Source organism: Petromyzon marinus, chromosome 54 (assembly GCF_048934315.1).
Source record: "Petromyzon marinus isolate PM22_M1 ecotype Great Lakes invasive population chromosome 54, UKy_Petmar_22M1.pri1.0, whole genome shotgun sequence".
In the NCBI taxonomy this organism is placed as follows: domain Eukaryota; kingdom Metazoa; phylum Chordata; class Hyperoartia; order Petromyzontiformes; family Petromyzontidae; genus Petromyzon; species Petromyzon marinus.
The window spans coordinates 7,899,517-7,927,045 of record NC_133720.1 but is presented as its reverse complement, the minus strand read 5'-3'; the positions used below and the strand labels follow the sequence as shown (position 1 = coordinate 7,927,045).

The following is a 27,529-nucleotide window of genomic DNA, read 5'->3' as shown; positions in this document are numbered from 1 at the left end:
AGAAGTCTATTTTAATCATGTTTGCATGGTGTACAGTCTGGAAAGTACCCACATGGCAAATTTCAAGTTTGTTGCATGTCCGGAAGTACGCTAAACATTTTGATCAGACACACACAATCACAACTTCGCCTTTTATATATATGGAGATAGATAATGGTCGCGAAAGCAATACGCGTTAAACGAACATCCTACAAGACAAACGACCACCCCCCCCCCCTTCCTCGTATAGCCTTTAAGAGACTGCTGGTGGCTAGTTGAGGTCAGCGAGCTGCACCGAATGACGGCCACACAACGTGGGGGGTGGGTGGTGGGGGTGAGCACTACGCCCGGCCGCCTTTGTCTTCCCAGCGGTGCCGATGTTCACACGCTGAGCCCAGGTACTCGCTTCGAGGCCGAGTCAACCTATGCGGGGTGGGCGGGGGCCCGGTTTGAGCAGGAATCGAACTCTAGCCGCCGGGTTCGTGGTGCGGTGAGCTAACCGGTGAGCTAACCACTGCGCTAACCACAGCGCCACCGCTCTCCATCTGTTCATGGGTGGGGGGGGGCGTCACCCTAACCGCGTGCGCTGCACAAAGGCCGTGGGGCGGATGTCGTGCACCTGATGCACACGATGTTAAAAGTGAAAATGAAAAGTTTGCGTGGTTGCGCGCCCGCGCGCGTGTGTCCATCCGGAACCACTCAGGGGGTGACCACAGCGGCTAGCGAGGACGCAACGTGCCCCAGCCATTCGCCCCAGACCCTCGCCCCAGCCACGCACTCCGCTCGGCTCCTCCCGACTCGGCCGCCTCAATGCGACATTGCAGGCGTGGCTCTGCGTCTCTGGTCAGCCGGTCGGGCCGGACGAAGAATACCGGATTATAAGACGCACCCCCCACCCCCCACCCGGAATCCGATGGAACGGCCGATATTTAACGCACGCAGAAACGATCAAGGAATAATAATATTGACGCGTTTAAGCAAACAGATAGTCCACCACTGGGCCAGCTAACTCATTTGAAGGCCAATGTAGACAAATTATTATCGAGGCTTCACCGCCCCTCAGACAACTCAGCTCCCAGTTGGGCAGCTGGAGTTGATGGACAGCTGTAGTTGATGGACAGCTGGAGTTGATAGACAGCTGGAGTTGATGGACAGCTGGAGTTGATGTGCAGCTGGAGATGATGGACAGCTGGAGTTGATGGACAGCTGGAGTTGATGTGCAGCTGGAGTTGATGGACAGCTGTAGTTGATGGAGAGCTGGGGTTGATGGACAGCTGGAGTTGATGGACAGCTGGAGTTGATGGACAGCTGGAGTTGATAGACAGCTGGAGTTGATGGACAGCTGGAGGTGATGGACAGCTGGAGTTGATAGACAGCTGGAGTTGATGGGCAGCTGGAGTTGATGGACAGCTGGAGTTGATGGACAGCTGGAGTTGATGGACAGCTGGAGTTGATGTGCAGCTGGAGATGATGGACAGCTGGAGTTGATGGACAGCTGGAGTTGATGTGCAGCTGGAGTTGATGGACAGCTGTAGTTGATGGAGAGCTGGGGTTGATGGACAGCTGGAGTTGATGGACAGCTGGAGTTGATGGACAGCTGGAGTTGATAGACAGCTGGAGTTGATGGACAGCTGGAGGTGATGGACAGCTGGAGTTGATAGACAGCTGGAGTTGATGGGCAGCTGGAGTTGATGGACAGCTGGAGTTGATGGACAGCTGGAGTTGATGGACAGCTGGAGTTGATTGACAGCTGGAGTTGATGGACAGCTGGAGTTGATAGACAGCTGGAGTTGATGGACAGCTGGAGTTGATAGACAGCTGTAGTTAATGGACAGCTGGAGTTGATAGACAGCTGGAGTTGATGGACAGCTGGAGTTGATGGACAGCTGTAGTTGATGGAAAGCTGGAGTTGATAGACAGCTGGAGTTGATCGACAGCTGGAGTTGATGGACAGCTGGAGTTGATGGGCAGCTGGAGTTGATGGACAGCTGGAGTTGATAGACAGCTGGAGTTGATGGACAGCTGGAGGTGATGGACAGCTGGAGTTGATTGACAGCTGGAGTTGATTTTTTGTTATTTTATTTTCACCTACGTGACTTTACCCAATAGAACCAAAGAGTATGGATCCTAGCAGTCACGAAAGCTTTAAATCTAGAGTTGTTGTAGTAGTTGTAGTAGTAGTTGTTGTAGTAACTGTTATTGTAGTAATTGTTGTTGTAGTAGTTGTAGTAGTAATTGTTATTGTAGTAGTAGTTGTAGTAATAATTGTTGTAGTAGTAATTGTTATTGTAGTAATTGTTGTAGTAATTGTTGTTGTAGTTATAATAGTTGTAGTAGTTGTTGTAGTAATAATTGTTGTAGTAATTGTTGTTGTAGTAATAATTGTTGTAGTAGTAGTAATTGTTGTTGTAGTAATAATTGTTGTAGTTGTTGTAGTAGTAGTTGTTGTAGTAGTTGTTGTAGTAGTAATTGCTGTAGTAGTAATTGTTATTGTAGTAGTAATTGTAGTAGTAGTTGTTGTAGTAATAGTTGTTGTAGTAATTGTTATTGTAGTAATTGTTTTTGTAGTAGTTGTAGTAGTAATTGTTATTGCAGTAGTAGTTGTAGTAATAATTGTTGTAGTAGTAATTGTTATTGTAGTAATTGTTGTAGTAATAATTGTTGTAGTTGTTGTAGTAGTAGTTGTTGTAGTTGTTGTAGTAGTAATTGCTGTAGTAGTAATTGTTATTGTAGTAGTAATTGTTGTAGTAGTAATTGTTATTGTAGTAATTGTAGTAGTAATTGTTGTTGTAGTTATAATAGTTGTAGTAGTTGTTGTAGTTGTTGCGACGTCACGACCCTACGTCATAGCCTCACGTAGACGCGGACAGGCGGCTGTGGCGGCGGCGACAAAGTCCAGAAGAGCCACCGGGCGATCTCGTGATTAAACAACAACAACAAAGTGAAATAAAGAACGAGAGTTTATTACTAGGCAACATCTCGTTGTGTTGACGAAGCAACCGCCGAGCGACATGTCCGACGTTAAAGAGCAGCAGGAGGAGGAGGAGGAGAAGGATCTGCGCAGCGTGTTGGTGACGAGCGTCCTCACTCTGGAGAAAATCGACCAGGGCCTTTACAGGTCACATTTATTTTTAAATTAAAACTTGTACCGTTTTTTTTTTAAATGTCAAAGTTAAACGGCGTTAGCGTTGCCATAATAATGTGCTTATTTGCGGCGTTGAGTGGGCCTGCCGTTGCAACGTCTCTCCGTCTGTCGTGCTGATCGGAGATGGTTTGTAATGCCACAAACATTGACGGTGATGATGATGATGACCATCACCATCATCATCACCAGCGGTCGTCACGGTCGATAAAACGAGTACCGTTTGCGCGTTCGCCCCCATGCGCGCGGAACGACCTGCCGGCGCCTGCCACGCTAACGTGGAATTGCCACCCGCCGAATAGTAGGGCGAGACGCAAAAGGGACGCAGTTTGATATTCGCTAACAAGATGTTAGTGTTTGTTAACGAGTTGTGGGGGGCGCGGTGGTTTTGGTGTTCGCGTTAAAGATGCAGAATTTTAACCGCGCGCTGCACGCGATGTTAATGTTTTGCGTTTTAGGTCAAATTAAAAAAGGGGGCGGATAACATTTTGTTGTTGGTGGTGGTGGTGATGATGTTGTTGTTGTGGTGTATGGGGAAGTTTAAATGTTCATGTTTTGTGTTTTTAATCGTACCGGATACAGTGCACTGTACTGTACTACAGTGACCCACGGAAGCCACACTGAGGCACAGTCACTGTATGCTGGGGACAGTGCGCATTGCACACAGACACACAGACACACTGACACACAGACACACTAACGCACTGACACACGTGTACACTGACACAGACACACGTACACACTGACACACGTGTACACTGACACACTGACACGTACACACTGACACGTACACACTGACACACAGACACGTGCACACGTACACACTGACACACTGACACACGTACACACTGACACGTACACACTGACACGTACACACTGACACACAGACACGTGCACACAGACACACGTGCACACTGACACGTGCACACAGACACACGTGCACACTGACACACGTGCACACTGACACACGTACACACTGACACACAGACACGTGCACACAGACACACTGACACACAGACACACTGACACTCAGACACACAGACACGTGCACACAGACACACTGACACACAGACACACTGACACACAGACACATGTACACACTGACACACTGACACACAGACACGTGCACACGTACACACTGACACACGTACACACTGACACACGTACACACTGATATAGACTTCACTAACACAAGTGCCACCACAGCCTAAATAGGTGCTCACAAACATCACTTGCCTCTACAGGGCTTAAAGTTAAAACTTGGTCTTCGTACATTTTGAACGTGGTCACGGGAAAAAAAAACAAATTCGGCAGCAGAGGGCGCCCTGAGCGACCAAAAGTGAAAATTAATTTTACCAAATGAATGCCTGAAACGAAGAGCTACATTGAGTAGGTCGTCCAGCGATGGATAGAACCACTTAGAGGATCGTTCTACTGCATCACAGTGAGAGATGGTGGCAGCTTGTCGACATGATGCTGGTGTATTTGTATACTGGGTAGCGGTAGTGTAGCGGGTAGCGCTACGCTGCACTACGAACCTGGCGAAGCGGGTTTTGTTTCCCGCTCACGGCCAACGCCGGTGACGATCATCTGAACCGGTCCTGGGCCTCCCTTAGTTCGAACTCGGCCTCAAATGAGTGCCTGGTGCGGTGTGCAAAAACATCGCCACTAGGGAGACAAAGGCGGCCGGGCGTGGTGCGAGCAACCCACCGCCTCGTGTCCTCCGCCAGCCTTCAGAGGCTCGCTAGATTTGAAAACTCATTTTTTTAGCACCGCTTTTGGTGTTTAGTTTGTCGTCCTTCCCCCGCGCCCCCGATCTGCACGGTTGGCCACACGTACCGTGCGAAAGCAGTTCAAACGTGCGTACGTGCGGCAGCACTAGCCTCAGCGGCCTGTTAAAGCTACACCCGGGGGGGACATCTCTTTTTTTCCGATTGAAAGCTTTCGTGACTGCAAGGATTCATCTTCTTTGGTTCTTTCGGTAAAGTCACCACCACGTAGAATGAGAATAAAATCATAAATTGATTATTTTATCATTGCGTTATTTCATTTGATCAATTTATCATTTTATTCTCATTCTAACGTGGTGACTTTACCGAAAGCACCAAAGAAGGCGTCTCTTTTTTGTCTGTGTGCACGCGTAGGGGGTCGCATCCCTGGGTGCCACGGTCAAACACGCTGTTTGGCGGGCAGATCGTGGGACAGGCGCTGGTGGCGGCCGGGCTCACGGTGGGCAAGGGCCTCCACGCGCACTCACTCCACTGCTACTTCGTGCGTCCAGGTGCGTGGCCGGGGGCCTGACGCGGCGAGTCCCGGCGAGTCGCGTCTCCGACGCCGCCGCGCTGCGCGAGCGCCGAAACAGGCTCCTTCAAATCAGCGCTGCCCGGCTCAGTCCGCCGACTCCTATAGACGTCCCGTCAGCTCACCGGCGCCGTGGCGGGCGAGCCCTTTTGCTCTGACAAGACGAGTCGACCGTCGACGTCGACATTGGTTCGAGAATTTCGCTTGTGTTGAACCGATGCCGCTGAAATTATCCACTTCGGATCTGCCGTCTGGCTGATGGGGATGTGCAAAAAATATTAACTTTTTTGTTTTTTTTTTAAGTGGGGGATACAAACATGTGAAGGAGGTATGTTTCCCTGTTGATTTATTTCTTTACGATACAGCGGCAGCGGCCAACACACCTGGCATAGTGATCCACTTTCTGGTGGTTCTCAACAGGCTCCGCGATCCAGCAGAAAGCTTCCGACGAACAATTTCCCGGACGGATATGGCCCCGTAACATACCCTAGACATACGCAGGAACCGGCGCTATCTATAGGTAGAGGTTAAGTATGTTTTAAATATATAAATTCTTCGTTGGGGGTTTTTACTTATCATCAGCTGTAACGAAATGTTTCGGGTGCTTATGTTTGCATTTGTTCTAATTTACCCTGAGATCCACAACATATCTTTTGCGATCCACCTGTGGATCGTTATCCACGTACTGACCACCACCACCTTGCGGACGTCGGTGAAAAATAACTTTATAGCGCATCGGATTCCAGTAAACATGAATCTTAATTCTGATAATAGGAAGCTGTGGGTCTCATTTCTTAACCTCTTGATGACCTAACCAATATACTCCTTTGCCTGCCTTTCCTCTCTCTCTTCTTACCCTTCCCTCCGCTTCTCCTTCTTGCCTTAGATCGTAAGTAGTGGCTCCTCCAGGTTCACTTGTTCATACGGACGCGGCGATCCTGCGTGTCCTCCTCCTGTCTTTCTATGTCTGCGTAGTCTTGCCACCTATCCTCAGAACAAGTCTTGAGACGAAGTGGTGCCTTCTGGCCTTCCTAAATTGTGTTGCCTTTGTGATGAGTCTTAAGCATGATCGCCATTCTCTTTCATCGTGTCCTTTAACTGCGTAGAAGTGAAACACGAAAACACTCCTTAAAAAAGTAAACTTTTCAGACATCCGAATGTTGCGGAATCCTTCCCAAAAAGGTCTTGAGACTCGGTGACGCTTTCCCGCGTAAATAAATGCCGTTGTTGTTATTATTATTATTATTAATGAGTCTCCTCCATCACGTTGTATAAGCACTTCAAGTCAAACACCAAAACACAATCCTTAAAAAATGAATTGGCCAAATCTTCCCAATTTAGCCAGGTCCAATCCTGAAAAGGTCTTAAAACTCAGCGAGACCTTTTCTCATTAAATCATCATCATTGTCAGCCGTGATCAATTCACTGTCGGATGAAGATCCTTCACCATTTTTTTATCATAGTGTAACATCAACAATGAGCCTGCACACGTGTGAAGACCTATACAGCACTATCCTACACAGTCATTCATACCGTTCATCCAGCAGTGGATAGGTAATGGTTGATCGTGACGATGATGAATTGAAGCGTCGTTACGTGCTCATTAACTGAAGTGGCTATTGGTCATGAGGATTGCTCTTCAAATCACTGGTGAGTTGCAATAACAATTGGCGCACGTTAAACGCTTGTTTGCCACGTGACAATTTAATTTGTTTGACTGTGTCGGATGGTGGAGGGGGGGCTGGGGGGGCGGGGGGAGGTGGCGGCCGGGGTTCCTACCCAAAAACTAGTTACGAAAACTTAGGTATTCTTAGCTCTTTCGGTAAAGTCACGTTGAAGGGAAACAATAAAATAATAAAATATATATAAAACAATAAAAAATTATCACGACGTTTCGACCATAACACAAACGGTCGTCATCAGGTGTGTCGGTTTACATAAATTTATTTATTTTTTAACGGTGTATTTATTTATTTATAAAAAAAAACGTCAGCGCCACGCGCAGCGATTTGGCAGTTTATTTAGAAGGACGAGTCCATCTATGTTCTGTCGTCATCGTCAATGGCATTGGCACGGTGTCGTCGCAGGAGACCCGCGGGTGCCGGTTCTCTACCAGGTGGACCTCGTGCGCGACGGCCGCAGTTTCTCGGTGCGCTCGGTGCGAGCCGTGCAGCACGGCCTCGCCATCTTCGTGTGCCAGGCCTCCTTCCAGCTGGACCAGCCGAGCCCCATGGAGCACCAGTGCTGCATGCCCGAGGCGCCGCTCCCCGAGAGTCTGCTCACGTGGGCAGAGCTCATCGACAAGGCCATGCGGTGATGCCAGTGTAGTGCCGAGTTACCGGAGGGGCGCGTGTGCTGTCGCGTGTTGCTGACCATGAAACATTCGGGCTGCCTGCCCTCGCCTACCCGTCTGTCCAGAGTTTATCCAGTTTCTTTTTTTTATTTGTAAAGGTAACGATGGCACGGTGATGTTTTCTGAGTGCGTGGGTGTGTGTGTTGGTGTGGGTGCCGGCTTGAAGCCTTACGGTAACAATGCCACGGTGAGGCTTTATGAGTGTGTGTGCGCGCGTGTGTGTGTGTGTGCACGTGTGTGCTGAGGATAAACTTTGGGTAGTAGCGGGCGGTCCAGCAAAATCCGTTCTGTTTATTCGTACCCATCGTCGCTCTTGAGCTGATGGGATGGAGAAGTATGACGACGACGATGATGATGGCGATGAAGGGCTTCTACGTATGATGGACGTCACCACTTGGTGGCTTTTATTGCCGTTACTGAGCACGCGCCGGCCTGAAACGTTCAGGCTGCCCTGCCTACGATCCATCCCGTCCTGCCGTCGAGCGAAGAGCTTGCGATGCAGCGAGGCCAAACGTTGTTTGTGACGAGCGTTCGACGCCTTTTACTGGTCCGCGATCCGCTTCCACATTGATCGTGCTGCGTGTTTTGTGTTTGTGTTTTTTTCCCCCCTCTTTCCCCCCAGGGACCCGTTGCTGTCCGAGCGACACCGACTAGGCCTCAGCAAGATCCTGGCGAAAGACGTTCCCATCGAGATTCGTCCCGTGCTTCCCATCGACTACGTTCCCGGCACCCCCCTCGAGCCCAGGCAGCTCTTCTGGGTCCGGGCGAAGGGGCACATAGGTCGGTGGTGGGGGTCAACGGCCTCTTCAGTTCCGGCCCTTGCTTCATCGCTTTGTTTCCGTGTGAGGCCGCTAGCGACAAAGACAACGCATATTCTTAGCTCTTTCGGTAAAGTCACGTTGAAGGGAAACAATAAAATAATAAAAAATATATAAAACAATAAAAATTCTCACGACGTTTCGACCACAACACAAACGGTCGTCATCAGGTGTGTTATGGTCGAAACGTCGTGAGAATTTTTATTGTTTTATATATATTTTATTGTTTCCCTTCAACGTGACTTTACCGAATTACTGCAGTCACGAAAGCTTTAAATAAAAAAAAAAGACAACGCAGTTATAGGAGATCAAAACCCCGTCCTTGAATGGGTTGCGTGGTGCAGTGTAACGATGACTACTATACGACTAAAACTAACTTGACATTTTTTTATTTTATTTTACCAGGTAAGGCCCACTGAGCTGTGTAGCAGTTTTTTTAGAAGCGACCTGGCCACAGATGATAGCCCAACAAAGTGGCTTGTCATGTAGGAAATTTATAGCATCCAAGTGCTCCAAGTGAATCTTTCTAAATGTGGAGGGAAAAACGATAAACTATTTTTATTTTACCATTTAAGGCCCAGTGAGCTGTATAACTCTTTTTCAGAAGGAACCTGACCACAAATGATAGCTCAACGAAGTGGCTTATCACGTGGAAATTCATAGCAGCCAAATACACTAAATGCATGTTGATTCTAAACGTGGAAGGAAACGCCGGAGGACCCGGAGAAAAATCCACGCAACCGCACGGAGAGAGACACGCAAAATCCAGATATACAGCAGCAGGCATCGTCAGGGTCGGGATCGAACCCACGACCTCCTGTACACCAGGCGAGGTAGTTAACATCTCCTAGCCACCTTCATGATGATGATGATGAGAGAGAGAGAGAGAGAAACTCCAAATATACAGCAGCAGAAGCCCAGGCGTCAGGGTCGGGATCGAACCCACGACCTCCTGTATACCAGGCGAGGTAGTTAACATCTCTTAGCCACCGTGATGATGATGATGAGAGAGAGAGGGTCGGGATCGAACGCCACGACCTCCTGCGTACCAGGCGAGGCAGTTAACATCTCTTAGCCACCGTGATGATGATGATGAGAGAGAGAGAGAGGGTCGGGATCGAACGCCACGACCTCCTGCGTACCAGGCGAGGCAGTTAACATCTCTTAGCCACCGTGATGATGATGAGAGCGAGAGAGAGGGTCGGGATCGAACGCCACGACCTCCTGCGTACCAGGCGAGGCAGTTAACATCTCTTAGCCACCGTGATGATGATGATGATGAGAGAGAGAGAGAGGGTCGGGATCGAACGCCACGACCTCCTGTATACCAGGCGAGGCAGTTAACATCTCTTAGCCACCGTGATGATGATGATGATGATGAGAGAGAGAGGGTCGGGATCGAACGCCACAACCTCCTGCGTGCCAGGCGAGGCAGTTAACATCTCTTAGCCACCGTGATGATGATGATGATGAGAGAGAGAGAGGGTCGGGATCGAACGCCACGACCTCCTGCGTACCAGGCGAGGCAGTTAACATCTCTTAGCCACCGTGATGATGATGATGATGAGAGAGAGAGAGGGTCGGGATCGAACTCCACGACCTCCTGCGTGCCAGGCACCACCACGCCTCGTGCGCCGTGCTGGCCTCGACAGGTGCCCGCTCATGGAGCCTGTGAGAGAATCCTCGTCTCTGCGCGTTGCTCGCCGCGGTCGTACGGCCGCACTTGCCGCACGTCAAGTTTTTGTTGCGTGCGTGCGTTTAATCCTGCCAGGCGAGGGCGATATGAACATGCACCGCTGCGTGGCCGCGTACATCTCGGACTACTCGTTTGTACGCACGGCGTGGCATCCGCACGTGCGCATGCCCATGAGGTCCATGGCGTCGCTCGACCACTCCCTGTGGTTCCACGCGCCGTTCCGCGCCGACGAGTGGATGCTGTACGAGTGCGAGAGCCCCTGGGCAGGTGAGTGGCTTGATTCGCCGTTTCGCCATTCACCGTCGTCATCATCGCCACCGTCGTCGAGATCGTTGGTGTTGTTGTTGTTGTTGTTGCCCCGTTGTCAGCACGAGTGAAGATGGTGTCACATGAACTCCCAACGCGTTCTCGTAAACTATTGTTTTTTTTTACCGTTTTTATTTGACCAGGTGAGGATCAGTGAGCTGTACAGCTCTTTTTCAGAAGCGGCTTAGCACGTGGAAATTTATAACAGCCAAATAACTCTTAAACGCCCGTTTCTAAATGTATGAGGGAAAAAATCCACACGACCACGGGGAGAACATGCAAACTCCAAATATACAGCAGCAGGGGTCAGGGTCGGGCTCAAACCCTCCTGCGTACCAGGCGAGGTAGTTAACATCCCGCCATAGCGGCACCCCTTCTCATCCCCATGTCTGCCATCTCTCCACGTGTTCCTTTTCCTCCCAGTGCCTCCCCTCTTCTCCCCATTTCTCCCTTCACTATCCGGAGTCCCTATCCTCCTCCCCGTGTCTCCCTTATTCCCACGTCTCCCTTCTCTCTGTGTTCATCTTCTCCTTCCCTTGTCTCCCTCTACGTCCCAATCTGTCTCTTCACCTCCCCGTGTCTCCTGTTACCTCCCCAGGGCAGTAAATCATTCCGATATTATAACAAACAATACACGTAACCGTTTGTGATCGTCGACATGTATTTGTTCGTTTCTCGAATCCACTTGTCCTGGCCAGCCTCGCGGCGGCAGCATGTTGAATAAGGCTGGTCCAGACCTCCCTTATCACTGACGACGGACTCTAGCTCTTCCTGGCGAATTCCCAGGCGTTCCCAGGCCAGCCGAGCGACATAGTCCCGCCAGCGTCTCCTGGGCCGACCCCGGGGTCTTTTTCCAGTGGGACGTGCCCGGGAAGAGTTCCAGGGGGATCCTTACCAGATGCCCGAACCACCTCAACTGGCTCCCCTCGATCCGAAGGAGCGGCGACTCGACGCTGAGGCTCTCCCGGATTGCCGAGCTCCTCGCCCGATCACGGGCAGCGAGCCCGGCAGCCCTGCGGAGAAACCTCGTTTCGGCCCCTTGCACCCGCGATCTCATCCTATCGGTCATCATCCAAGCTCATGACCATAGGCGAGGGTGGCAATGTAGATGGACCTGTAAATCGCGAGAGCTTTTGTTCAAGAACTCGGCTCTCGCTTCACTATCATGGAACGGCACGGCGCCCAATAATCCCCGCGGATGACGCGCCGATCTGCCGGCCGATCTCCCGCTCCCACTTGCCATCGCTCGCGAAGGAGACCCCGTGGCACTTAAACTCCTCCGCTACGGGCAGCTGTTCCCCCCCCTTCAGCTGAAGAGCACATGCCACCGTCTCCTGGGAGTGAACCGTGACCTCAAATTTGGAGGTGCTGATCCTCATCCCAGCCCCTTCGCACTCGGCATCAAACCGTTCAAGTGCGCGCTGGAGGTGACAGATTGACGAAGCAAAGAGGACATCTGCAAAAAGCAGCGATGCCAGCTTCATGCCCCCCATACTGGATACTCCCCACACCTTGCCTGCGCCCTGATATCCTGTCCGTGAAAATCACAAACAGGAGTGGAGACAAGACGCACCCTTGGCGGAGTCCAACACCCACAGTGAGCGACTTTCATTTGACACCCAAGAATACGGACATCGCTCTCACTCCGGGAATAAGAGGGACCGGACAGCACACGCAGGTGGCACCGCTACAGCATACTCCCGCAGCACCTCCCACAAGACATGCCGGGGAACACGGTCCAAGTCTACAAAAGTCAGCGGTCCACTGCGAAAGCATACTCCCATGACACCCCCTGAAATATCTGTGAGAGGGAAGAAGAGCTGGTCCATTCCACGACCCTGACGGAATCCGCATTGCTCCTGCTGAATCTGAGGCTGCGGCCACCAGCCGCAGCCTCAGATTCAGCACTCTGGCATCGGCTTTACCTGGGACGCTGAGGAGTGCGATCCCTCTGCAGTTGGAGCACGCCCTCTGGTCCCCTTCCTTTCTTAAAAATGGGCACCACGACCCCAGCTTGTCAATCCAGGGGTACGTTGCTCGCCTTCCACGGAAGATTGAAGAGGCGTGTTAACCACGACACCCCTACACCCGTCCGCCCCGACAGTTTTGCCGCTACGAAGGCCCGCGACCGCCGCAGCGACTTAAGCAGCCGCGATGGATCCGACCCCCCCCCCCCGCACCCCTCCCACCTGTTTCCAGGGCTGCCTCCTGAGAGGAGTGAATGTCCACCGGGTTGAGAAGCTCCTCAGAGTGTTCCTGCCACCTCTCGACTACCTCCTTCGTTGAGTTCAATGTTACGCCGCCGCCCTTACCGAGACACAGCCTGGGCCACGTCCCGTCGATCCCGCCTAAGGCATCGGATGGTTTGCCAGAACATCTTTGAGGCTAAATTTCGATTTAAAGCTTTCGTGACTGCAAGGATTCATCTTCTTTGGTTCTTTCGGTAAAGTCACCACGTAGAATGAGAATAAAATAATAAATTGATAAAATAAAATAACACAATAATATTCTCACGACGTTTCGGCCACAACACAACCGGCCTTCATCAGGTAAAGGGACGAGACTGTCACCTGATGAAGGCCGCTTGTGTTGTGGCTGAAACGTCGTGAGAATATTATTGTGTTATTTTATTTTATCAATTTATTATTTTATTCTCATTCTACGTGGTGACTTTACCGAAAGAACCAAAGAAGATCTTTGAGGCTGCCCAGTAGTCCCTCTCCACGGCCTCTCCAAACTCCTCCCATGCCCCGGGGGGCTTTCGCTTCAGCGACTGCTACCGCTGCCGCCCTCTTGGCAAGCCAGTACCTCTCAATTTGACTCGTGACACCTTTTTGTGAGCATAGCCCGCAAAGCCTCCTCCTTCAACTTGACAGCTTCTCTCACCACTGGTGTTCACCAGCAGGTCCTAGGGTTGCCGCCTTGAGAACCAACAACTGTCTGCAGGCCACAGCTTTTCACAGCTGCATCGACAGTCGAGGTCCTGAGCATCGTTCGCTCGGACTCGATGTCCACGACCTCCCCTGGAGTGCGTTTGTTTTCAGTTAGACGCGGAAGGCCCACACGAATAGTGCGGGTTTTATGGGAACATCCGGCAGAAGACCCAGAGACTTCTACCAGACGTTCCCATGAAACCCGCAGTATTTGTCTAGGCCTTCCGCGTCTATCTGGTTGGTGCCCTAAGCATCGGATCCAACTCACCACCAGGTGGTGATCGGTTGACCCCTCTCTTCACCCGAGTGTCCAGAACACTTACGGCCTTAGGTCCGATGATACGACTAAAAAGTCAATCATTGACCTTAGGCCCAAAGTGCTCAGGTAACAAGTACACTCATGAGCATCCTTGTGTTCGAACACGGCGTTTGTTATTGACGTTCCGTGACTAGCGCAGAATTCCAATAACATCTCACTGTTCGGGTTCAGATCAGGGTGTGGGTGGGGGGGGGGGGGGGCATTCCTCCCAATCACGCCTCTCCAGGTATCTCCATCGTTTCCCACGTGAGCATTGAAGTCGTCCAGGAAGACTGTGGGGTCGGTAGGCAGCGCTCTGTCGAGTAACTGCACCCGCCATGTCCACGAAGGCCGAATACTCCTGAACTGCTGTTCGGTGCATAGGCACAAACAACAGTGAAGAGTTTTCCTTTCTGAAGCCCGAAGTCTCATTGGGGGGACCCTCTCGTCTACTGGGACAAACTCCAACTTTACAGCGCCCAGCGGCGGGGGGGGGGGGGGGGTGGGGGGGGGGGGGGGCTTGTGAGTATCTCCACACCCACCCGGGGCCTCTCGCCAGGCCTTACCCCCGGAATAGGCCTGGGTAAAATGTGACGTCAGATAGCAACGAAAGTTCGACGCACGGAGAGAGACACGCACAATCCAGATATACAGGCGTCAGGGATCGGTGATGGTGACGATGGTTTGCTCGTGTCGTCAGCGTGCAAGCGAGCGGGAGGGCGAGGGGTTAGGACGAGCGAGCTCAAGCGGTCGGAGCGCGCCGAGGGGATTGGGGGGGCGGGGGGGGGGGGCGGGCGACGTGAACGAGCCGCGGTTGGCAAAATATTTGGCAAACAGCGCACACGGCAAGTCGCCCGGCTTCTTTCTTTCGCCGCTCAATTAAAACCAAATTTTGGGGGCGGCACGCACGACCCCCCCTCCTCCCCCCCCCCCACGCTAATTAGGGTTTTTTTGTCCGTAATTAATTCACGGTCCGCCAAGCGCATTAATTGCCGTCCGCAAGGGCGAGTTGGCGGGGGGGGGGGGGGGGGAACTCGGAGGAAGAGAACACACTTCGGTCTCCCTGGCACCGTTGAATTTTTTTCAGACGCCCTCCCTTTTTTTTTTCAGTGGCCACGCAGCTCTCCTTGACCCTTGACTCCGGCCACTGTGCGCGCGGTCGTCCCGGTCCGAATTCCCACCCGTTGCCTTCGGGATCGTTGCCGCCATTTTCGCCGTTTTTAAGTGTCATCGTAATTAGGACTTGACGTCGTCGTCGTCGTCATAAACATCGTCTTTGGTTCTGTTGGGTAAAGTCACGTAGGTAAAAAATAAAATAACAAAAAATCACGACGTTTCAGCCACAGCACAAGCGGCCTTCATCAGGTGAAGGGATCCTCGAGACAGTCTGATCCCTTCACCTGATGAAGGCCGCTCTTGTGTTGTGGCCGAAACGTCGTGATTTTTGTTATTTTATTTTTTTGCCTACGTGACTTTACCCAATAGAACCAAAGAGTATGGATCCTTGCAGTCACGAAAGCTTCGAATCTAGAATAAACATCGTCGCCAATAACGCCACGCAAAGCCATACGCTCACAAAGACAAAGATCCCTCGTTTGAATATTTTTTTTTAATGGACTATTGGGGCAAGTGTTGTCAGCGAGCACCTATTAAGGCCGCCGTGTCGCACAAGTGGGTGTTTGTGGCCTGAATCCTGCCCAGCCGCCTTTATCTCCCAGTGCTTGCGTTTACACCCTGCACCAGCAACTTGTTTGAGGCCGAGTCGCTGTCCAGGAAGCCCCTGGACCCGTTCCGATATCACTCGCCACGGACCGCGGCCAGGGTACAAACTCAGGTGATCCGGTTCGTGGCGCAGTGCGCGAGCCACTGACATCCACGCACGGTGGAGGCTACGACCCCCCGATATAGCCGCGCAGACTTTTTTAGGCAAGTGCTGTCAGCGAGCACCGACGCACAGTGAATGCACGCACACGCACACTCCAACAAATATTACAAACGCCACGCATAATGCACTGTACACACGTGTCGCACGCACCACAAACACACACTACATACACGAACTACACACACGCGCGCACATACACTACACGCGCACTGCATGCATTCACAATCGTTACACGCATAAAAGACAAAGATTTCCCCGCATAGCCTGAACAAACTGTTGAGGCAAGTGCTGTTAGCGAGCACCGCCTATGAAGGCCGGCACAGCACACGAGGGGGTGGGTGTCCCGCACCACGCCCGGCCGCCTTTGTCTCCCTAGTGGCGATCTTTACACACCTCACCGGGTACTCATTTGAGGCCGAGTCGACCTAGGGGGGAGGCCCAGGACCGGTTCAGATAATCGTCACCGGTGTTGGCCATGAGCGGGAATCGAACCCGGGTCGCCAGGTTCATAGCGCAGCGTAGCGCTAACCGCTACACCACCGCTCCCCCCTCCCCCACATACACACGCATGCACACAACGTGCAGGCGAGGGCCATGAATTGAGCACATAGCTGCGCGGTTGTGTAAACACGGCACTTGGCAGGGTTTGGGTTTGTGGGACCCTAGTGATGTCATCTCGCTCTCCAAGACCCGGCCGCCTCTCAGAGGCCCCGGCCGCCTCGCAGAGAGAGGTAGGCCCGGTGGGGAGCGGCAGTGTGGCGGTTAGCGCTACGCCGCGCTCCGAACCCGGCGACCCGAGTTCAAATACCGCTCACGGCCAACACCGGTGACGATTATCTGAACCGGTCCTGGGCCTCCCCTAGGTGGACTCGGCTTCAAATGAGTACCCGGTGAGGTGTGTAAACGTCGCCACTGAGGGAGATAGAGGTGGTGGCTACCCACCTCCTCGTGTGCCGTGCCGGCCTTCGTAGGTGCTGGCTAACAGCACTTGCCCCAACAGTCTGTTCAGGCTATACGGGGGGATCTTTGTCTTCTTATTTGGTGTGTGTGTCTTTGATATGTATGTGTGTGTGTGGTGGTTGTGCGATTGTCTTTGTGGCGTGTGGATGCAGTGTGTGTAGTGTTTGTGTGACTGTAGTGTGTGTGGCGTGTGGATGCACTGTGTGTAGTGTTTGTGTGACTGTAGTGTGTGTGGCGTGTGGATGCAGTGTGTGTAGTGTTTGTGCGACTGTAGTGTGTGTGGCGTGTATGTAGTAGAGGAAGACTCACCGAGATGGCACTTATAATAAACTAGTTGGGTATAAGTCATGCCTCCGTGTGGATCATGTAACGCTTTCCACAATGCGTTTTGTCTTCAGAAGCATTCATTAGCAGCACGGATTCTGACGGGTAGCTGTCGGGGGGGGTCAAAAGTCGTTCGCATATATATATTTTGTAACTAATTGTTTTTCGATTTAAAGCTTTCGTGACTGCAGTGATTCATATTCTTGATTCTTTTGGTAAAGTCACGTTGAAGGGAAACAATAAAATAATAAAATATATGTAAATATTTACATATATATGTAAATATTTTGTTATTTTATTGTTTCCCTTCAACGTGACTTTACCGAAAGAACCAACAATATGATTGTTTTTTCGTCTGGTTTGAGCACCGTAAGTTTTTTGGGGCCGACCCTTTTTATCAGCGTGGCCAGTTTGTTAATGGGCCGGGTCGCGACGCACACCTGACACGTAGCGTTCGCGTCGTCAGGAGCGTTATAGCGCGGGCGCGGGCGCGGGCGCATCAATGGCAATAAAAGGCATTGCAGGCAAAACAAAAACAAAAAAAACGTGAATTCCCATCGCGCGGCATTCCTCGGTTAATGCGACACAGCCGCATGCCGGCGTTGTTCGGGATGGCGCTCCCCACAAAAACCGCTTCTCGTGGCTCCCCGAGGAGTTATTGAAGTCCGTGCCAAGTTGTGGGTACCACCACCACCACCACCCCCTCCCTTAGCCTCCAGGGCAGACTATATACGTACGTACACGTGCGCAGCTACACGTGTTCGTGTGCGCGTGTCGTTTTTTTACTACACACGCCTCTGACTAAATCACGTGGAATGCGCCCGATCTCATCGCAGCGCGGAAAAGCTAAGCGGGGTTGAGCCTCGGTAATGCTTGGATGGGCGACCGCCATGCGTAAGTAATAAAATAAAATAAAGCCCAGAGCGCTGTAGGGTTTCTGCGGGGCTACGTCCTGGGCGGCATTGAGGGGCCAGACCAGCAAACATGTGATGTTGTACTGCACTCTATAAGAGCCAGGGATTCACGACGATGGGGAGGGAATTCCAGAGTGTGGAAGTATGGGCAAACAACCGTTAGCCCCACGCCCCCCCCCACTACCTGCTGATCAACACGTGTTCCTGAAGGCGGGTAGGTGGGGGGGGGGCCGTGGACGTGGGAGCGTAGCGGTACGGTACAACAGCGGATCTGGCTGCACCGCCCCCTGCTGCCCACAGCGGTGGCCGCCTCGGGCGTCCGCGAGCGTCCGTTGGAGGAAAAAAAAAATGTTGTTAGCGAAACAAAGCGAGGTCTGTTTTTTTTTTTTGCTGCCAATAAGCGCTTGGCTCAAAGTCTGGAGCCCATGTGAGAGTGGTGGAGCCTTGATTTTGTGTTTGTGGACCAGGATAAAAGCTGCCTGGGCTCCTAATTGCTGCTCATTAAGCAAATTGTGGCATTTCTTCGGACAAAAGTTCGCTCCCAGCCACTAAACGCCCGCTTATTTTCCCTTCCGACGGCTGCCGTGTCAAATGCCTCCCCTGTCCTGCCCTCAGTGGTGGTCCCGCTGGCATTCAAGCTCCCAACACTGCCAGAAGTATTTTCTACGTATCGTTTTCGTACTTCCTCAAATGTTCATTCGCCTTCATCGCACCGGTGACGTCCGTCGCCGGGATGTAACGCGGGCGCACCGCACTTGCGGCGCTGAGCTGGCCGGTTCGACCCCCACCTCCAGGCTCGGCAGTTGACCCAGTGGGGGCAGGGCGCCAAGGTGGCGAGATGTTGATTACCTCGCCCGGTGTGCAGCGAAGGTCGTGGGTTCTAGCCCGACGCCTGCATATTTTGAGTGTGCATGTTCTCCCCGTGGTCGCGTGGATTTTTTCCCGGGGTCTTTTCCCTCCGCGGTTAGACTCATGCATTTGGAGTGCTTGAGCATTCATGGCGGGAGCCCCGGGGTCCAGAATCAACTCAAGTCGAAATCGTAATTAATTTACCGTTTTTTTGGCGACTCCGTCCCAACTCCGCGCACACAAACGAATGCCGCGACCCACCAGAAATCATTCCTCTCGTTCTTCACCAAGCACCCGTCGTTGCCAAAATTGCCGTAGTCACAAACAAAACTTTGAAACTTTGATTGGCACATCGCGTAGAGCTCGTCGAGAGGAATAGATCGCCTGTGTCGTTCGCCTTCAACGGACGTAAAATGACGTCGCAACGCAGTTCATGCGAGAGCCGGGGGGGCTTGTGGGACCCCGGAGTACCGCCATAAGGTGAATTTGGCTGCTATACATTTCCACGTGATGAGCCACTTCGTTGGGCTATCATTCGTGGGCAGATCGCTTCTGAAAAAGAGCTGTATATAGCTCGGTGCGTCCTACGTGGTCAAATAAAAATCAGTTTATAGTTTAAAGTTGAGTTTATTTCTTGTCTAGAGACAAAGACGGGAAGGAAGGGGTGATTTAATTTTTTTTGCGTGCCAGTACGTCGTGCATGCACAACGTGCGTTTGAACACGCACTGCTGGATCAAGGCCTCCCCGCCACGGACGGTGGGGGCTGTTTTTTTGCCATACTTCCCAACGCTGGTCAGTTGCGGGTTTCGGTGAAACCGGGGGGTAGACAACCATGCGGAACCGGTTGAGATACGTATCACTCGCCGTGAATCAAGGTGCATTCATTCAATGTCAATTTAACCTGAACTCCTCTCCCCGCCGCCACGTACGGTCTGGGCACTCGCACGTCTTCGATGACGTCTGGCTGCCCGCGTGGAAGAGTAGGACAGATACCTTTTTTTCGAGGGGGCACTCCCCAACAGCTCGCTTGCGCGTGCAAGCGCAAGCGCAAGCGACGGCGGTCATTGACGTCCACGCGGTTAATTTTGTACGCTCGCGCCGACCTCCCGTTGAACGGACGACTTCGTTTGTGCTGCGGATTTTTGGTTTCAGAGTCGCCGCCGGCGCTGACGCGCGGCCAATTGTGTTCGGGCTCGGGCCGGTGTCGATCGCCGCGGCCGCGGCCGCGGAGGAGGGATCGCGCGTCGCGGTAGTCGGAGCGGAGGTCGGCGCGGGCGCGGACTTTCGCGTCCTTAGGCAGTGACGTCCGTAATGCCGGAGGGGTCGGTGGTGGTGGTGGTGGTGTGGGGGGGGTGTGGAGGAGGGGGGGGGGAGGGGGTAAAGAGGCGCGTCTGTTTGGCGGGGGTCAGGCTTTGCGGTGGGCCGAGGAAACCGCTTTTGGAAGAGGAGAGAGATGAGGGTCCCGGCCGTGACGACGATTCGCGTCCGCGGGCACTTGCTGCCCACGCTACCGTCAGCGCCGGAGAGCCGGAAGCTGCTGACTTCTTCGGCGGCGGCGGCGGCGGCGGCTCGACAAAAGGAAGTTGTTTTGGGGTATCGAACTCGGGGGGTGGAGGGGCGGGGGCGGGGGGGGGGGGGAAGCGCGTCTCGAGACGGACGCCGAGAATTTTGCGGTAGAAATTCTGGCGGGGGAGACGGAGAGTGTTGGTGGTGGGGGGGGGGGTGGGGGGGGGGGTGGGGGGGGGAGGTGCAGATGTGCCATCAGGCGGCGGCGGCTACGCTCGGTTCTTCCCGTGCGTAGGGTGGAGGACGGCCGACCACCGGGGCAGGCGTTGGAATGGCCTTCACGAACGCGGTGATGACCACGGGGAAGACCTGAGGCCAGATGGTGAGATGTTGTGCGGGCAGCCTGTGGGTCTCTGTGTGAGTGTGTTGGGTCTCTGAGTGTATTGGTCTCTGTGTGAGTGTGTGGGTCTCCTGTGGGAAGCCTATGGCCCTCTATGCAAGCCTATGAGTCTCTGTTTGAGTGTATGGCTCTCTGTGTGAGTGTGTGGGTCTCCTGTGGGAAGCCTATGGCCCTCTGTGCAAGCCTATGGCTCTCTAAGTGTATGGCTCTCTGTGTGAGTGTGTGGGTCTCCTGCGGGAAGGCTATGGCTCTCTGTTTGAGTGTATGGCTCTGTGAGTGTATGGCTCTCTGTGTGAGTGTGTGGGTCTCCTGTCGGAAGGCTATGGCTCTCTGTGTGAGTGTGTGGGTCTCCTGTGGGAAGGCTATGGCTCTCTGTGTGAGGGCAGATGGTAGAGGTCGCTCCGTGTCTCTACTGTGCAGGATCTGTCAGAGGGCGGAACGCGTCAGCAATGATGTGTGGTGGCATTAGCGGCTCTGACCATAATGACATCTTGATATAAATGGGAACACTTTGTGTTCCGGCCGTGAGACTCTATAATGTCCGTTATAAAAGGCAGAAGTGCTGCTTCATGACAGCGATGCGGGGGTGATGTGGGGGTGATGTGGGGGTGGTGAGAAGATGTTAACTACCTCGCCTGGTGGGTTTGATCCTGACTCTGACACCTGCTGTATATTTGGAGTTTCCATGTTCTCATCGTGGTCACGAGGCTCAGCTTCATAACCGGTTCAGATAAATCCGTCACTGGTGTTGGTGGCCGTGAGCAGGAAAGGAACTCGGGTCGCCGGGTTTGTAGCGCATCGAGCTAAACGCCACTCTGCTGCTCACCCCACACGCGCACGCTGTGAGACATTGGCACTGTGTGTCGTCGTTAACCTGGATAAACCCGGATGGATCGTAGGCAGATCAGTCTGAATGTTTTAAAATCCAGCATACAAGCATATGTGTAAACAACAACAACAACCGCCATTCGCCACTAAGTGGCGGTGACGCCACCACGTCGCTTGTGTCAGGCTATGTGCACGTTAAGGCCACGTGAAGTGTCGAACGCCCGCCGGCAGGAGGTCACGGGGCAGACCCGGCAGGTGCTACGGGTCGACTGACTGAGATGACCGGCCGATGCACCGCCTGTGCCCCCTACTGTGCCAACACACACACGTGTACACACACACACACACGTGTACACACACACGTGTACACACACACGTGTACACACACACACACGTGTACACACACACGTGTACACACAACAACAACAACCGCCATTCGCCACTAAGTGGCGGTGACGTCACCACGACGCTTGTGCCAGGCTATGTGCACCCTGAGGCCACGTGAAGTGTCGAACGCCCGCTGGCAGGAGGTCACGGGGCAGACCCAGGTGCCACGGGTCGACTGACTGAGATGACTGGCTGATGCACCACCTGTGCCCCTACTGTGCCAACCTGCTGTGCTTTAGCCACCCGGCGCTCCGCTCGCTGTTGTGAGCGTCGCTCCTCCGCCCTCCGTTGTTGTTGGAGGGCGACTGCCTCCAACTGCCCAGTAGCATCCTTCACGGAGCCTCCTCCACAGAGGCCGATCTTGACACCGCTGGTACCAGTCATCGGCAAGTCCACTCAGCTCCACGTCCTCCTGTACCACATCACTCCATCTCTTCTCTAGCCCGTGCCGCGCCCGCTTAGCCCCCTCAATCCGGCCAAACAAAAGCTGTTTCGGCATGCGGTGGCTGGGCATGCGGGCTACATGACCCAGCCATCGCAGCCTTGCCTGCCGGAGGAGCTCACCGATGGGACCCTGCCCCAGATCTTTCAAGGATTTGTGAGCTCCTCACACAATCCAGTCTGGTTAAACCCAGGATGGATCGTAGGCAGGTCAGCCTAAATGTTTCTAACCGGCGAAGATGTTCCATTAGGGGGTCCACGTTTCGCAAGCGTAGAGAAGGGAGGGAATGACCGTGGCCGAGAAGACCTGAAGCTTAGTGCGGAGCGACAGACCAGGTAGCTTCCACACAGCGTTACGCAACCGATGAAAAGATATTGCCGCTCGACTGATTCGGAGTGAGACCTCTGCTGTTAAACTGGAGCCAGTCATAAGCACACTGCCCAGGGTATGGGAAACTCTCCACTCTCTCCACAACTGCCCCACGTGTACACACACACACGTGTACACACACACACGTGTACACACACACACACACACGTGTACACACACACGTGTACACACACACACGTGTACACACACACACGTGTACACACACACGTGTACACACACACGTGTACACACACACACGTGTACACACACACACGTGTACACACACACGCGCACACGTGTACGCAGCGTGTCCAGCCCCCCCCCTCCCCCCGCCGGAGCTCGCTTTCCCGATGGCTGCGAGCCGCCGGATACTTTTGGGCCGCCAATTTGGCTGACGGCGACGTGACGCCGGCGGCGGTCGGTGGGCCCGCCCCTTTGGTGCGCCCGCAGGGAGCAGCCGAGGCCTGGTGCTGGGCCGCTTGTGGAGGAGGGACGGGACGCTGGCAGTGTCCTGCGCACAGGAGGGCGTCTTCCGCCTGCGCCAGAAGACGCCAGGAGCCGTGCCAGCCAGCAAGCTGTGAAGGCCCCGAGGCCGACCCCTGGCGGCCGCGGCTCGCCACGGCGGAGTTGGAACGCCGCCCGGCCCCTGCCGGCTCGTTCCATCGCGCTCGCTCGCCCGCCCGCCCGCTCGCTCATCCCCCACATCCACCGCACACTCACCGCTCAGTCGCTCGCCCGTTCGGTCATCCACCACATCCACCCACACACTCACTCAACACTCAGTCGCTCGCCCGTTCGGTCAACCACCACATCCACCGCACATTCACCACTCACTCGATCGCCCGTTCGCTCACCCACCACATCCATCACACACTTACTCACCACTCAGTCACTCGCCCGCTCGGTCATCACCACATCCATCACACACTTACTCACCACTCACTCGCTCGCCCGTTCGGTCATCCACCACATCCACCACACACTCACTCACCACTCGGTCGCCCGTTCGGTCATCCACCACATCCACCGCACACTCACTCACCACTCGGTCGCCCGTTCGCTCATCCACCACATCCACCACACACTTACCACTCACTCGCTCGCCTACCACATCCACCACACACTCACTCACCACTCACTCGCTCGGTCATTCGCTCATCCACCACATCCACTGCACACTCACCACACAAAGACCAAGTTCACCTGTATAGCCTTAGCAGATTGTTGGGGCAAGTGCTGTTAGCGAGCACCTGTCACGGGACACGAGGGGGTGGCTGTCCAACACCACGCCCGGCCGCCTTTATCTCCCTACTGGCGATGTTTACACACCGCACGAGGTGCTCATTTGAGGCTAAATCGACCTACGGAAGGCCCATAACCGGTTCAGATAATATTAATATAATCGTCACTCATGTTGGCCAAGAGCGGGAGTCGCACCTGGATGACCGGGTTCGAAGCGCAGCACGCTAACCGCTACACTGCCGCTCCCCGCTCACCGCACACCCACTGGAGCATCCTACTCGTCCACTCACCCGACACACTTCACCCACTTACGCGCTCGCCTCACCCCACCCAACCACCGACTCATCTCACCCACCCAGAGATCAAGACCAAAGAGACGCTGACATTGGAGTCACCACTCCGCGTAGCTGTTCGCTAAACCTGCGTGCGCTAATTAGGAGGGTAACATCGCACCCCCTCCACCTACCTAGCCCCCCCCCCCCCCGTTCCGCTGCAATTCGATGCGATGGACGATCACAATTCAGCCCCTCGATCCGATTTGAGAATCACTTTTTTTTGTTTGCCCAATGTGATTCGTGTGGGATCCTCCAGTGCGGAATCCTCCGTACAGTACAAACGGATAATAATCGCTTCGCACACGGCCGACTAATCGACGCGCAAACACCGCGGAGTCGGACAGCGGCGCGAGCGAGAAAAATTGCTTGGGGGGGTGGGGGGGTGGAGTGGGGGAGTGGGGGGTGGGAGGGTGGGGTGGAGTGGGGGAGTGGGGGAGTGGGGGAGTGGGGGAGTGCGGGAGTGGGGAGTGCGGGAGTGGGGGAGTGCGGGAGTGGGGAGTGCGGGAGTGGGGGAGTGCGGGGAGTGGGGGAGTGCGGGAGTGGGGGAGTGCGGGAGTGGGGGAGTGGGGGAGTGGGGGGGGTGGGAGGTGGGGAGTGGGGAGTGGGGGAGTGCGGGAGTGGGAGGGAGTGCGGGGAGTGGGGGAGTGGGGAGTGGGGGAGTGGGGGAGTGCGGGAGTGGGGGAGTGGGGGAGGCGGGAGTGGGGGAGTGCGGGAGTGGGGGAGTGGGGGAGTGGGGGGAGTGGGGAGTGGGGGAGTGGGGGAGTGCGGGAGTGGGGGGAGTGCGGGGTGGGGGAGTGCGGGAGTGGGGGAGTGGGGGGGAGTGGGGGAGTGGGGGGGTGGGGGAGTGGGGGAGTGGGGCAGTGGGGGAGTGGGGCAGTGGGGGAGTGCGGGGTGGGGAGTGGGGGAGCTGATGCAGGAGTTGCGGGAGTGGCTCGCAGTGGCAGACCGCTTGAGTGGAGCGCGGGATCGGCTCGCAGGGCCATTCCGACGTCAACCCGGGGCATCCTGAACACGGATCGGCGGCCGCCACGCTCGCCGTTCACAAAAACAACCCGGCCTAGCGGAACAGAAACCACGTGGAGTGAAATGATGCGTGCTGGCCACAGCTGGATGGGGTTTGGCAGTCGACACAGTGGTGGGGGGTGGGTGGAGGTAGCTTGGGGGGGGCGGGGGGGGTTGGCAGGGTGCCGGTGGGTAATTCGATTCGTACGCTTCGCGTTCATGGGTTCACATTCAGCCCCTGCGGCCGCTGGAGGTGCACACCGCTCAGCCCCGCGACACGGGCAGTAGCAAGCGACAAACGGATTCTCAAAACGGATCGTCGCCATTCGCCGAATCGTCGCTTAACACACAGAGACCCATAGACTCACCACACAGAGACCCATAGAGCCACCACACAGAGACCCATAGACTCACCACACAGAGACCCATAGAGCCACCACACAGAGACCCATAGACTCACCACACAGAGACCCATAGAGCCACCACACAGAGACCCATAGACTCACCACACAGAGACCCATAGACTCACCACACAGAGACCCATAGACTCACCACACAGAGACCCATAGACTCACCACACAGAGACCCATAGAGCCACCACACAGAGACCCATAGTCTCACCACACAGAGACCCATAGAGCCACCACACAGAGACCCATAGAGCCACCAACACAGAGACCCATAGACTCACCACACAGAGACCCATAGAGCCACCACACAGAGACCCATAGAGCCACCACACAGAGACCCATAGACTCACCACACAGAGACCCATAGAGCCACCACACAGAGACCCATAGAGCCACCACACAGAGACCCATAGACTCACCACACAGAGACCCATAGACTCACCACACAGAGACCCATAGACTCACCACACAGAGACCCATAGAGCCACCACACAGAGACCCATAGACTCACCACACAGAGACCCATAGAGCCACCACACAGAGACCCATAGAGCCACCACACAGAGACCCATAGACTCATCACACAGAGACCCATAGACTCACAGAAATGCAGACTCACCATAGAGACCCATAAACTCACCGTACAGAGACCCATAGACTCACCACAGAGACCCAGACCCCACCACACAGAGACCCACAGACTCACCACAGAGACCCAGACCCCACCACACAGAGACCCATAGACTCATCACAGAGACGCAGACTCCACCACACAGACACCCATAGACTCACCACACAGAGACCCATAGACCCCACCACACAGACACTCATAGACTCACCACAGAGACCCAATGACCCCACCACACAGACACTCATAGACTCACTACAGAGACGCAGACTCCACCACACAGAGATCCATAGACTCACCACACAGACACCCATAGACTCACCACAGAGACGCAGACCCCACCAACACGGAGACCCATAGACTCACCACAGAGACGCAGACCCCACCACAAAGAGACCCATAGACTCACCACACAGAGACCCATAGACTCATCACAGAGACGCAGACTCCACCACACAGACACCCATAGACTCACCACGCAGAGACCCACAGACTCACCACACAGAGACCCACAGACTCACCACGCAGAGACCCACAGACTCACCACACAGAGACCCACAGACTCACCACACAGAGACCCACAGACTCACCACACAGAGACCCATAGACTCACCACACAGAGACCCACAGACTCACCACACAGAAACCCACAGACTCACCACACAGAGACCCACAGACTCACCACACAGACGCAGACTCCACCACACAGACACCCATAGACTCACCACACAGGGACCCATAGACTCACCACACAGAGACCCATAGACTCACCACAGAGACGCAGACCCCACCACACAGAGACCCATAGACTCACCACAGAGACGCAGACTCCACCACAAAGAGACCCATAGACTCACCACAGAGACGCAGACCCCACCACACAGAGACCCATAGACTCACCACAGAGACCCATAGACTCACCACACAGAGACCCACAGACTCGCCACACAGAGACCCACAGACTCACCACACAGAGACCCACAGACTCACCACACAGAAACCCACAGACTCACCACACAGAGACCCACAGACTCACCACACAGAGACCCACAGACTCACCACACAGAGACCCACAGACTCACCACACAGAGACCCATAGACTCGCCACACAGAGACCCACAGACTCGCCACACAGAGACCACAGACTCGCCACACAGAGACCCACGGACTCGCTACAGAGACGCAGACTCCACCACACAGAGATCCATAGACTCACCACAC

The 27,529-nt window shown here is 54.1% G+C and overlaps 1 protein-coding gene across 2 annotated transcripts; it reads left to right on the top strand.

Annotated features, from left to right (window-relative positions):
• The first annotated feature begins 2,627 nt into the window (after positions 1-2,627).
• Positions 2,628-23,944, top strand: ACOT8 (acyl-CoA thioesterase 8). 2 transcript variants are annotated; one of them, XM_032974798.2, is made up of 7 exons: positions 2,628-3,097; positions 5,266-5,402; positions 7,510-7,735; positions 8,398-8,555; positions 10,365-10,556; positions 20,561-20,647; positions 23,142-23,944. In XM_032974798.2, the coding sequence occupies exons 1-7, from the start codon at positions 2,991-2,993 to the stop codon at positions 23,270-23,272; spliced, it is 1,038 nt and encodes a 345-aa protein (XP_032830689.1). In that variant the 5' UTR covers positions 2,628-2,990; the 3' UTR covers positions 23,273-23,944. The 2 variants fall into 2 exon arrangements, with proteins under 2 accessions (XP_032830689.1, XP_032830690.1); XM_032974799.2 differs by lacking the exon at positions 20,561-20,647 and having other exon boundaries at positions 2,635-3,097.
• The last annotated feature ends 3,585 nt before the right edge of the window (positions 23,945-27,529 follow it).